Source organism: Lucilia sericata, unplaced genomic scaffold (assembly GCF_015586225.1).
Source record: "Lucilia sericata isolate MDLA Ls3-8-SP2 unplaced genomic scaffold, ASM1558622v1 Contig001993F_arrow, whole genome shotgun sequence".
NCBI lineage: Eukaryota > Metazoa > Arthropoda > Insecta > Diptera > Calliphoridae > Lucilia > Lucilia sericata.
This window is the reverse complement of record NW_023995860.1, coordinates 60313-73695: the sequence shown is the minus strand read 5'-3', so window position 1 is coordinate 73695 and position 13383 is coordinate 60313. Positions and strand designations below refer to the sequence as shown.

At 31.3% G+C, this 13383-nt stretch overlaps 1 protein-coding gene across 1 annotated transcript; it reads right to left on the bottom strand.

Annotated features, from left to right (window-relative positions):
* Positions 1-1864: 1864 nt before the first annotated feature.
* LOC119613166 (STAM-binding protein-like) lies at positions 1865-4747 on the bottom strand. Its single transcript, XM_037969113.1, is given in 8 exon segments — positions 1865-2095; positions 2174-2227; positions 2229-2277; positions 3048-3160; positions 3230-3551; positions 3624-4065; positions 4068-4141; positions 4448-4747. Coding segments are annotated over 8 exon segments (1236 nt in total). The 5' UTR covers positions 4567-4747; the 3' UTR covers positions 1865-2032.
* Positions 4748-13383: the final 8636 nt, after the last annotated feature.

Below are 13383 nucleotides of genomic sequence, written 5' to 3'. Positions count from 1 at the left end.
TTAAATTGAAACCTCTCATATGAATTAAATACAAAAATTCTAATATCTGAGAAATTTGGCACGAAGAACTTTAACGTCCATGTGAACATTTGGGGGAAAAATTAACGGACATTCATATGAATTAAATAAAAAAATCGTATATTTAAAATACTTAAATTTTGCACCAATAACTTTGACATCCATGAGAAAATTTAGGTATTAAGTTGGCGTACTCGCAATAGGGCAATTCTCATATGAATTAAATACAAAAGTTAGTTTATCTGGGAAACTATTGGAACTAGAATCTTCAAATTTTGAACAAAGAACTTTAACATTTTCTGAACATGGGCGGACCTTCATTAGGGGGACTTGGAACCTATTATATGAATTAAATCCAAAAACTATTAGAACTAGAATCTGACATTAATGTGAACATTTGGGTAATAAATGGACGGAAAAGGGAGCGTGGAACCTTTCATATGAATGCAACTAGAATCCTAAAAGTTTGCATGAAAAACTTATACATTCGAGAGAATGTTTGGGGAAAACGGTCGGACTTTCAATGGGAGACGTGGCATAAATAGAATTTTCAAAATCATAAAGTTGGTTTGGTTTGACGCTTATTGCGACTTTTAGTCCTTTTCATATACATGAACAGGAACTTTTTGGTACTTTTTCCTTTCCAAATGAATTTCGTATAATATGGAACCTAAACCTAATTCGATCCCAGAATTTCACTGAACCTTATCAGAAGATTTTTAACACTTTCACAAAACACTGTCGTAATAGATTACTTCTAAGCAGCCTCAAAGTATCTAACAAAATGTTTAAATAAAGAAATATTTGTTATATGCATCTATTGTTTTATTACTTTTATTTAAATAAATTACAAGCATTTAGTTTCTTAGTTATTTCCATTTAAAATAAGTGTTTGTTGTTCTTTTATGTATAATATACTTATTTTCTTATATTTAAGCTTTTAAAAATATCAATTATTTTTTGGTTTTTCTAAATATGTTTGATTTAAGTTAACCATTAATTAAGATAATGGTACCAATTAAAATAAACTTCAGACATTAAATATAATTTTTTAATTTCAGACATGAAACACTAGTTTTTATTGTAGTATTAAGTTTTATTCTTTTTAATAATAACTAAACAAGTTATTTAAAAGGAAACATAACTGGGTTGTTATATTTTAAACTTTTAAGCGTGTATTTTTTTTTTTTTTTGCAAATTGTAGTAGTTTTCTTGTGGCTTTAATAAAGTTAATAAATTAGTTTTAGTTTTAAATATAACAATGACTTATTAAAAATAGTATAAATAAAATATAGTAAATTGAATATATTGCCAAACATAAAAATGTTTCATTAATATATAAATAACAATAATAAAAAAATGCTTTAAAAGACTAAAAAACTAATTAAAGAAATATAGAAAGTGTTTTAAAAACAAAATATCTATTAGATAAATAACTAAAATTAATAACAATGCAATTAAAATGCTAAGATAGTGACAATTTAACCATAAAATTAAATTTTATTATAAGCTTTAGTTCTGTGTTTAAATTTATTTTGTTTGTATATTCTTTTTATATCATTTTACTTCAAAAAACTGTTGAAAAAATATATACTTTTCTAAAAAATATCATTTATCATCAATTATTTATTTTTTCTTGGTTTATCATTTATGCAGGTTTACTTTCATTTCTCATACATTTTTTTTGTTTATTAAGCACTTTTTCTTTTTTTTTCGTATTTTTATTAAAGTAAATTGTTTGTAGTGGATAATTCTAGCCAAACACAAATTATAGGGGTTTTTAATTTAGTTTTACATTTAATGCAGCCAAAAATTTTGTTTAAGTAACTTTTAGTAATTTTGAATATTCTTTTTTTTTTTGTAAATTTGGAACTTTTTCTTTGGGTCTTGTTTTATAGTTATCAGATTCCTTTTGTTTACAGAAATTTTTCTTAAGCTTTTTTTTAAATTATTAAGCTCTTAAATTCGTTTTTATTTTGCTCTTTTTTAGCTTTTAGATAAAAAATTCCTTAAACTATCTGCGCAAATCCACTACACGTATCTTTTGTTCTGTGTCCATTTGAATGTGTTGGGCTTCCTAGAAGATTAAAAGAAAAGAAGAAAAATAATGTTAAATACTTTATTTAAAGGAATTTTGAGTTGTACAGAAAATTACCATAAACAATGGTGGATCATTGGGATGTGGATGAAATCCACTTTTTCTACATTCAAGCAATATAATTCAGACCATAAGTTGGGGTAAGTATAAAGAAACCGGTACTGTAATTAAAAAAAAAACTGTTAGCTAGTATTTTACAGAAATATTAAATTAAGAAATGAAGAGAGTACTAAGTCGAGATTGCAGTCTGTTGGACAACTACTACTCAGACGGGTCCTACAGTCTGGACTATAGTCTAGTTTGGACTAAAGATTTGTCTGGACTATAGTCTAGGCTATAGTCTGGACAATAGCCTAGTCTATAGTCTGGACTATAGTCTAGTCTATAGTATGGACTATAGTCTAGTCTATAGTATGGACTATAGTATAGTCTATAGTATGGACTATAGTCTGGACTATAGTCTAGTCTATAGTATGGACTATAGTCTGGACTATAGTTTAGTCTACAGTCTGGACTATAATCTAGTATATAGTCTGGACTATAGTCTAGTCTACAGTAAGGACTATAGTCTAGTCTATAGTCTGGAATATAGTGTAGTTTATAGTCTGGAATATAGTCTAGACTCTATTCTGGGCTATAACTTGCCTGTAGTCTAGTCTATAGTCTTGTCTATATTCTGGACTATAGTCTAGTCTATAGTCTTGTCTGTATTCTGGACTATAGTCTAGTCTATAGTCTGGTCTACTCTACAGTCTTGTCTAGTCTATAGTCTGGTCTAGTCTATAGTCTTGTCTAGTCTACAGTCTGGTCTAGTCTATAGTCTGGTCTAGTCTATAGTCTGGCCAATATTCTAGTCTATAATTCGGACTATATACATAGTTCATTCTATATAATATTTCAAAATAAAATTTTGACAATTATTCTAACTTACGTTTGATATTTTGGTGCACAAACAATTGCAATAGCTTCGGGCATCATTATCTGATACGAACAATGGGTATGTAAGTCCACTGATGACAAAAACGATGTCTGCGTGGGGTGAGTCTTTAATCGGAAAAAACAATTTATTACAATTTTTTTTTTTCACAAACATTTTTCATTTTTTCAACTTACATGTATCCATCCCAATGTTATTAAATTTTGTTCATCTTGCACTTCAAATATTTCCTCTTCGTGTATGGTGGTGCACGAGTCTGGGGTGCCCTGCTGTTTGGGTATTATAACATGTGTTATATACAAACGATCGTGGGCCAAATGACCAGCCAATATGCCACAAGTTTCGATATTTTTATTCGTGTTCGCCAGGGCAAGTTGCAGAAATACATCCATTGTGTTTTGTGGTATGACAACGGTGCGCAGTGAACCCTCCAGCAGGGAATTTGAACGATCGTATTGTGGTTTAGTGGAACGATCAAAAGAGGGTTTCGAGGGAAGGCTATAAAAGAAATTATTGGAATTTTAGAAAATCATTTATAGAACAAACTTATGACAACTATTTGATACTTACTTCGATCGCTTATCCTCCTTATCCAAACTATCCGAAGGTAATAGTAAATTTGACTTATGACCACCCGTTGGAAAATCATTGGGATATACCACCTGATCTAGCAAGCCCATATCGGGTGCCGTGGGCTGAACATTAGGATCCATTTGCACATGTAAATTGGCGGGTATTAAAGAAGCTGATTTTGTCGAATCATTAGCAGCCGCTTCTCGTATACGACGTTCACGTTCCATTTCCCGCACACGTTCGGCTTCTTTATTCGCCAGAAATTGTTCATATTCCCTTTGATAACGATCCAATAGTTTGGCACGTAACTTTTCCGAAGTGGGCATAACTTCATCTTTAATACGTTTATTAATGAATTTCATTTCAGACTTAATGCTGGGATAGTCGGGATGCGAACGTATCTTTTCCACAAACAGCGTTAAATATTTCATATACAAATGAAGGCATTTTCATGATTACCCTCGGCAAGATAGACTTGGGCCATGCGTAACATTTCAGTGCCAGAGCGATAATAGCTAGGAGAAAGAAAAAACAATAAAGAAATAAGTTTTTTTTATAACATTGCCTAAAAGTACCACTATACACATATCAACAGGAGTCTAACCTTCAGTTGCTAGAGACATATTGTTAAACAACCTCATTATAAGGTCATTTTAATAACCTTGTTTGCCTGCCACTTGCAATTTTCTTTTGCTATTTTTTTCCAAAACACAACTGCACAATGGCATATGCTCCCCCCCACCAAACAAGGTTAAAGTTATGCAAAAATTTTCCCTTTTCCAATAGGTTAAAAGTTGGTGCATTTGTTTTAGAAAACTTACCGATTTATAGATTGTTTAGGATCCACATCTATCAAGTTGCCATAGTTGACCAAATAGCGCATTCTTTCCTGGGGCTCCACTATACTCATGCCCATGTAATTTATGGCTTTCGAAGACATTTTTTAAGGGGATTTTTTACACTTGCAAATGTTTGTTGCAAATTTTAAATTTTTTCATTCGTTTTTCTCTTTTTATTAGATTAATAATAATTGTTTTTGTTTACGAATTTTTGTTGTAATTATAAATAGTTTTTTATTTATTTATTTATTTTCTTCGTAGTATTTTTAACATTAATTATTATAATTACTCATTATGTAGTAGAGATCAAAACAAAACAATAAGAAATGAATTATGAAGGAAAAATATGAAGAGAATTGTCAAAAAACAAAATTAATTTTACAGCGGCTTATTTAGCAGTTGCGGTTGATTTAAGAAATATACTAAATTAATAGTAAAGATGGCGCTGTTGTTTTGAGTTACTAAATTCGGTTTTTGTACTGGAAGTTAATTTATCTTTTATAATAATTTATTTTAAACAGATAGATAGATAGATAGATAGATAGTATAGATAGATAGATAGATAGATAGATAGATAGATAGATAGATAGATAGATAGATAGATAGATAGATAGATAGATAGATAGATAGATAGATAGATAGATAGATAGATAGATAGATAGATAGATAGATAGATAGATAGATAGATAGATAGATAGATAGATAGATAGATAGATAGATAGATAGATAGATAGATAGATAGATTAGATAGGATAGATAGATAGATAGATAGATAGATAGATAGATAGATAGATAGATAGATAGATAGATAGATAGATAGATAGATAGATAGATAGATAGATAGATAGATAGATAGATAGATAGATAGATAGATAGATAGATAGATAGATAGATAGATAGATAGATAGATAGATAGATAGATAGATAGATAGATAGATAGATAGATAGATAGATAGATAGATAGATAGATAGATAGATAGATAGATAGATAGATAGATAGATAGATAGATAGATAGATAGATAGATAGATAGATAGATAGATAGATAGATAGATAGATAGATAGATAGATAGATAGATAGATAGATAGATAGATAGATAGATAGATAGATAGATAGATAGATAGATAGATAGATAGATAGATAGATAGATAGATAGATAGATAGATAGATAGATAGATAGATAGATAGATAGATAGATAGATAGATAGATAGATAGATAGATAGATAGATAGATAGATAGATAGATAGATAGATAGATAGATAGATAGATAGATAGATAGATAGTAGATAGATAGATATAGATAGATAGATAGATAGATAGATAGATAGATAGATAGATATAGATTGATTGATTGATTGATTGATTGATGCATAGGTATATATTTCCATTTTTCTCATTTCCGCCATTGTGTAATGCTCAACATGGAAGGTCTGTGAGATCGATTTTCAAAACCTTAACTTCTGGAAAATGTACATATATATTTCAAAAAAGATTAATCCAAATCCAAAATAATTTCCCTATATAAAATAATAAATTTCCCTACATAACATAATAATAAAAAATATCTGGTAAATAAATAATGTATTAAAATTTTTAGCCGATATCAAGGTCAAATTAAATTTGCATATTTTCCCCAACATTCTTCGTTTGCATTGTCCAATTTTATTTCGTTCTTTTACTATATCAGTTCTTTTTCTCATTCCCTTGATAAGTTTTGTTTTCTTTTATATAGTTTTATTTTTATATACATTCTACGAGTACAACAACTATTTACATATACTTTGTTTTCTAATCTTAATTTTAAGCCGATTATATTGTCTTTATCTATGTCTTGATATTATTTGCTTTACGGGTGGGTTGATTTAAACCTTTTGAACTTGTCCCCCATGCTAAATTGTATAATATTTGTATTTGTTTGTTTAAAAAAAATCTAAAATTTCATTGGCATTCAGTTGGTCTCTGGGGGTTCTTAAGTGCGTGTGAAAATTAAAGGAAATTAACGAACGCAGTAAGTTTTCTGTTCAATTTATTTTCCGTTTTAAATAAAATTGTGCCGCAAATCTTTTAAAATTATACTTGGATTGGAAAACAATACAAATTAATGTACTCGTATACATTAATTTGTATAAACATTTTTCGGATCGAATTGTTATCCATCTAGTCTGAAAATTAAGCAATTTTTAAATTTCGGGAAGATCAATACTTAGAAACGGCAAAATCGGTACATAAAAAACGGAGATATGAGCAAAATTCCAAAACCGATATTCCTATAGAATATTGGTATTACCACAAGAATTTGCATATATAACTAAGACCTGGATAGGTCCATAATTGACCATAACACCCAAATAACGGCCACTTCCAAAAGTCTCTTAATCGTAAATAACTTATGAATTAATAATGATATCGGAATAAAGTTTTACTCGAATATGTTGTGTATATACATATGAACTAACAAGTATAGTCGGATATGGCCGACCATATGATACCCTACACCATTGAATATACTAAAATGTGGATTTTTAATAATAATGCATTTAATTTGCATTTTACCCTAATTACGATATATTTTAACAATTCTAAAAGAGGTTTATATTAGCCCAAGGAAAATTATGGACCTTATAAATTATAGTTATTTATGTAGAATTTAATCGTGATATTAGGTGTTTATAAGTGAATTTTGACTTTTAAGTCATTTGTGTTTTGTCGATTTTTAGAGATATACTAGAACATTTAACATAATTATGAGCTTAACAGCCCTATCCGGGGGGTACGGTTATATAGGGGCTAGGCGAAAGAATGGACCGATTTTAATTATTTTCAAAAGGCTTCATCCTTGGGTCAAAAAAAGAGTATGTATGTGCCAAATTTTATAAAATTATCTTGCGGTCTATAGTGTGCGCACAAGGTTTACACGGTCACACTTATAGGTGGCCTATAGTGTGCGCACAAGGTTCACAAGGTCACACTTATAGGTGAAGGGAACTGAAGATTCGGAATATAGCACACTAACTTGTTTTCTTATACGATAATTAGGTCAAATTAAAATTCTTCTTAAAGTTGGTTGTTCAAAAGTCAACTTATAGAACCCAACTTTAAGGTGGATATAAAAATGTATGGATACACCCATATACAAAAATATGTGTTCAATTTATTGCCTGACCAGAAAAATGTACATTTGTACTAAAAAATTCAGTAGTTTCAAAACGTTCATAAAAAGTGCTATCAGTTTTTAATTTGATAAACGAAAATAAATATTTTATTAACAGATTAAAAGCATTATCATAAGATTAAACAAATGCAAATAAATAAAAACCTTATAGATATAAAAATCGAAGAAAATAACAGCAAAGCCAGAAAAAGTATTCAAAAATATTTTGAGCAAATTAAGCAAAAAATCTTAAATCAACTGAATTCAATACAAAGCCGTAAACTAAATCACTTTTACAGCTTGACTTTGGCACACTTTGATAAAGTTACAAATAATAAAAAAAGAAACATAAATAAATTAAGAAAAAACAAGTAAGAGTGTTATATTCGGCTATGCCGAATCTTATATACCCACCATCAAACCTCGTTTGACTAGAATGAAACTTACTTATGTCGAATTTCATCTATATACTCGTATTTTTTAGGCCAGTTATAAGCGTTAAAGTAATTTTCTGAAGGGGACCTTATATAGGGGGTAGGGTCAATTATGGGTCGATCCGAATATAATTTGGTAGACAGAATTTGGTTCCTATTAAATTTATTTGTGTCGAATTTCATCGCTACACTCGTATTTTTAAGCCATTAATGAGCGTTGCAGTCATTTTCTAAAGGGGACCTTATATGGGGGGTAGGGTCAATCATGGACCGATCCTCATAAAATTTTTTAGATAGATTTTGACTCATATGAAATTTACTTATGTCGAATTTCATCTATATACTAGTATTTTTAAGCCAGTAATGAGCGTTAAAGTCATTTTCTGAAGGGGACCTTATATGGGGGGTACGGTCAATTATGGACCGATCCTCATAAAATTTTGCATAATGATTTTGGATCATAAGAAACTTACTTATGTCGAATTTTATCGCTATATTCGTATTTTTAAACAAGTTATGGCTGTTAAAGCTGCTTTTCGAGGGGCCACTTGTATGGGGGCTATCAGAAAATGTGGACCGATATTGCCCATTTTCAATACCAAACAAACCTTACCTGTAAGAAATATTTGTGTGAAATTTCAACCCTCTAGCTCTTTCCATTGGGACTCTATCGTGCTTTCAACAGACAGACAGACAGACAGACAGACAGACGGACGGACGGACGGACGGACAGACATGGCTAGATCGACTTAGAATTTAATGAGGACCCAGAATATATATACTTTTGTGGGTCTATGACCAATATTTCGATGTGTTACAAACGGAATGACAAAATCAATATACCCCCCATCTTTTTTGATGGTGGGTATAAAAACGATTGTAATAAAATTAAGCAACACTAAAGAAGAAAATCAAAGCAAAAGTGACAAATTGACGGACAGACAATAAAACCAAATGTTTGGATGGTTGGTTTATTTATTTACTACCGCTAAAATAACTGCTGCTGCGTGATTTGGTACAAACAAAAGCCAGAAAAAAAAACTTGGCTTGAAAAAGCGTCAAAAACAGCAAATGTTATGAATTAAATGAATCAACAAAATAAGCAAAAAACATACAAAGTGATAAAAGCAACAACAAACTCTTTAAAAGAACTACAAAACACACTAACAAAAACGCGGACTATTTTGAAAACTCACAAAGCAAACAAATCAAAGCCATTAATTTTGTTTACGTAGAGAGTAGTAAGCACTTAATTACATGAAGAGCTTTGGTGGAGAACATTTTCTGTTATGTGGACACCTCCCTCCCCATTCTAAACAAAGAAAACCCAATTATTGATAACAAAAACAACATAACAATCATTTGGCATAATGACGAAGAAAGAGAGACTGATCATATCACAATAGGTGCTGCCACTAGGTTAAACAGATTTGTCGTGATTTTTATACCCACCATCATAAACCCACAAAAGTACAGGTTATATGATGTGAGTTACATTATATATGATGAAATACGCTTCTCCTCCACCAGGCCTGGAAATAATCTATAGTCTAGTCTATAGAGTCTAGTCTAGTCTAGTCTAGTCTAGTCTAGTCTAGTCTATAGTCTACGTCTATAGTCTAGTCTATAGTCCTTCTATAGTCTAGTCTATAGTCTAGTCTATAGTCTAGTCTATAGTCTAGTCTATAGTCTAGTCTATAGTCTAGTCTATAGTCTAGTCTATAGTCTAGTCTATAGTCTAGTCTATAGTCTAGTCTATAGTCTAGTCTATAGTCTAGTCTATAGTCTAGTCTATAGTCTAGTCTATAGTCTAGTCTATAGTCTAGTCTATAGTCTAGTCTATAGTCTAGTCTATAGTCTAGTCTATAGTCTAGTCTATAGTCTAGTCTATAGTAGTCTAGTCTATAGTCTAGTCTATAGTCTAGTCTATAGTCTAGTCTATAGTCTAGTCTATAGTCTAGTCTATAGTCTAGTCTATAGTCTAGTCTATAGTCTAGTCTATAGTCTAGTCTATAGTCTAGTCTATAGTCTAGTCTATAGTCTAGTCTATAGTCTAGTCTATAGTCTAGTCTATAGTCTAGTCTATAGTCTAGTCTATAGTCTAGTCTATAGTCTAGTCTATAGTCTAGTCTATAGTCTAGTCTATAGTCTAGTCTATAGTCTAGTCTATAGTCTAGTCTATAGTCTAGTCTATAGTCTAGTCTATAGTCTAGTCTATAGTCTAGTCTATAGTCTAGTCTATAGTCTAGTCTATAGTCTAGTCTATAGTCTAGTCTATAGTCTAGTCTATAGTCTAGTCTAGTCTATAGTCTAGTCTATAGTCTAGTCTATAGTCTAGTCTAGTCTATAGTCTAGTCTATAGTCTAGTCTAGTCTATAGTCTAGTCTATAGTCTAGTCTAGTCTATAGTCTAGTCTATAGTCTAGTCTAGTCTATAGTCTAGTCTAGTCTATAGTCTAGTCTAGTCTATAGTCTAGTCTATAGTCTAGTTTATAGTCTAGTCTATAGTCTAGTCTAGTCTATAGTCTAGTCTATAGTCTAGTCTATAGTCTAGTCTATAGTCTAGTCTATAGTCTAGTCTAGTCTATAGTCTAGTCTATAGTCTAGTCTATAGTCTAGTCTAGTCTATAGTCTAGTCTATAGTCTAGTCTATAGTCTAGTCTATAGTCAGTCTAGTCTAGTCTATAGTCTAGTCTATAGTCTAGTCTAGTCTAGTCTAGTCTATAGTCTAGTCTAGTTAGTCTAGTCTAGTCTATAGTAGTCTATAGTCTAGTCTATAGTCTAGTCTAGTCTATAGTCTAGTCTATAGTCTAGTAGTCTAGTCTATAGTCTAGTCTATAGTCTAGGTCTAGTCTATAGTCTAGTCTATAGTCTAGTCTATAGTCATAGTCCTAGTCTAGTCTATAGTCTAGTCTATAGTCTAGTCTATAGTCTAGTCTATAGTCTAGTCTAGTCTATAGTCTAGTCTATAGTCTAGTCTAGGCTATAGTCTAGTCTATAGTCTATTCTATAGTCTAGTCTATAGTCTAGTCTATAGTCTAGTCTATAGTCTAGTCTATAGTCTAGTCTAGTCTATAGTCTAGTCTAGTCTTAGTCTAGTCTATAGTCTAGTCTATAGTCTAGTCTATAGTCTAGTCATAGTCTAGTCTATAGTCTAGTCTATAGTCTAGTCTATAGTCTAGTCTATAGTCTAAGTCTTAGTCTAGTCTATAGTCTAGTCTATAGTCTAGTCTATAGTCTAGTCTATAGTCTAGTTCTATAGTCTAGTCTAAGTCTAAGGTCTAGTCTAGTCTATAGTCTAGTTTATAGTCTAGTCTAGTCTCTAGTCTAGTCTAGTCTAGTTAGTCTAGTCTAGTCTAGTCTAGTCTAGTCTAGTCTAGTCTAGTCTAGTCTAGTCTATAGTCTAGTCTAGTCTAGTCTAGTCTATAGTCTAGTCTAGTCTAGTCTATAGTCTAGTCTATAGTCTAGTCTAGTCTATAGTCTAGTCTAGTCTAGTAGTCTAGTCTATAGTCTAGTCTATAGTCTAGTCTAGTCTATAGTCTAGTCTATAGTCTAGTCTATAGTCTAGTCTATAGTCTAGTCTATAGTCTAGTCTATAGTCTAGTCTATAGTCTAGTCTATAGTCTAGTCTATAGTCTAGTCTATAGTCTAGTCTATAGTCTAGTCTATAGTCTAGTCTATAGTCTAGTCTATAGTCTAGTCTATAGTCTAGTCTATAGTCTAGTCTATAGTCTAGTCTATAGTCTAGTCTATAGTCTAGTCTATAGTCTAGTCTATAGTCTAGTCTAGTCTATAGTCCTAGTCTATAGTCTAGTCTATAGTCTAGTCTAGTAGTCTAGTCTATAGTCTAGTCTATAGTCTAGGTCTATAGTCCTAGTCTATAGTCTAGTCTATAGTCTAGTCTATAGTCTAGTCTATAGTCTAGTCTATAGTCTAGTCTATAGTCTAGTCTATAGTCTAGTCTATAGTCTAGTCTATAGTCTAGTCTATAGTTAGTCTAGTCTAGTCTAGTCTAGTCTATAGTCTAGTCTATAGTCTAGTCTATAGTCTAGTCTATAGTCTAGTCTATAGTCTAGTCTATAGTCTAGTCCTATAGTCTAGTCTATAGTCTAGTCTATAGTCTAGTCCTATAGTCTAGTCTATAGTCTAGTCTATAGTCTAGTCTATGTCTAGTCTATAGTCCTAGTCTATAGTCTAGTCTATAGTCTAGTCTATAGTCTAGTCTATATCTAGTCTATAGTCTAGTCTATAGTCTAGTCTATAGTCAGTCTATAGTCTAGTCTATAGTCCTAGTCTATAGTCTAGTCTATAGTCTAGTCTATAGTCTAGTCTATAGTCTAGTCTAGTCTAGTCTAGTCTAGTCTAGTCTAGTCTAGTCTATAGTCTAGTCTATAGTCTAGTCTATAATCTAGTCTATAGTCTAGTCTAAAGTCTAGTCTATAGTCTAGTCTAGTCTAGTCTATAGTCTAGTCTATAGTCTAGTCTAGTCTATAGTCTATAGTCTATAGTCTATAGTCTATAGTCTAGTCTAGTCTATAGTCTAGTCTAGTCTAGTCTAGTCTAGTCTAGTCTAGTATATAGTCTAGTCTAGTCTATAGTCTAGTCTAGTCTAGTCTAGTCTAGTCTAGTCTAGTCTAGTCTAGTCCAGTCTAGTGTATAGTCTAGTCTAGTCTAGTCTAGTCTAGTCTAGTCTAGTCTAGTCTAGTCTAGTCTAGTCTAGTCTAGTCTAGTCTAGTCTAGTCTAGTCTAGTCTAGTCTAGTCTAGTCTATAGTCTAGTCTAGTCTAGTCTAGTCTAGTCTAGTCTATAGTCTAGTCTAGTCTAGTCTATAGGCTAGTCTATAGTCTACTCGATAGTCTAGTCTATAGTCTAGTCTATAGTCTAGTCTATAGTCTAGTCTATAGTCTAGTCTATAGTCTAGTCTATAGTCTAGTCTATAGTCTAGTCTATAGTCTAGTCTATAGTCTAGTCTATAGTCTAGTCTATAGTCTAGTCTATAGTCTAGTCTATAGTCTAGTCTATAGTCTAGTCTATAGTCTAGTCTATAGTCTAGTCTATAGTCTAGTCTATAGTCTAGTCTATAGTCTAGTCTATAGTCTAGTCTATAATCTAGTCTATAGTCTATTCTATAGTCTAGTCTATAGTCTAGTCTATAGTCTAGTCTATAGTCTAGTCTATAGTCTAGTCTATAGTCTAGTCTATAGTCTATTCTATAGTCTAGTCTATAGTCTAGTCTTTTTTATAGTATAGACTATATTCTAATCTATAGTCTATTCTAAAGTCTTGTATTTAGTCTAGTCTATAATATAGTCTACAACACTCTTTCCTGTCCTT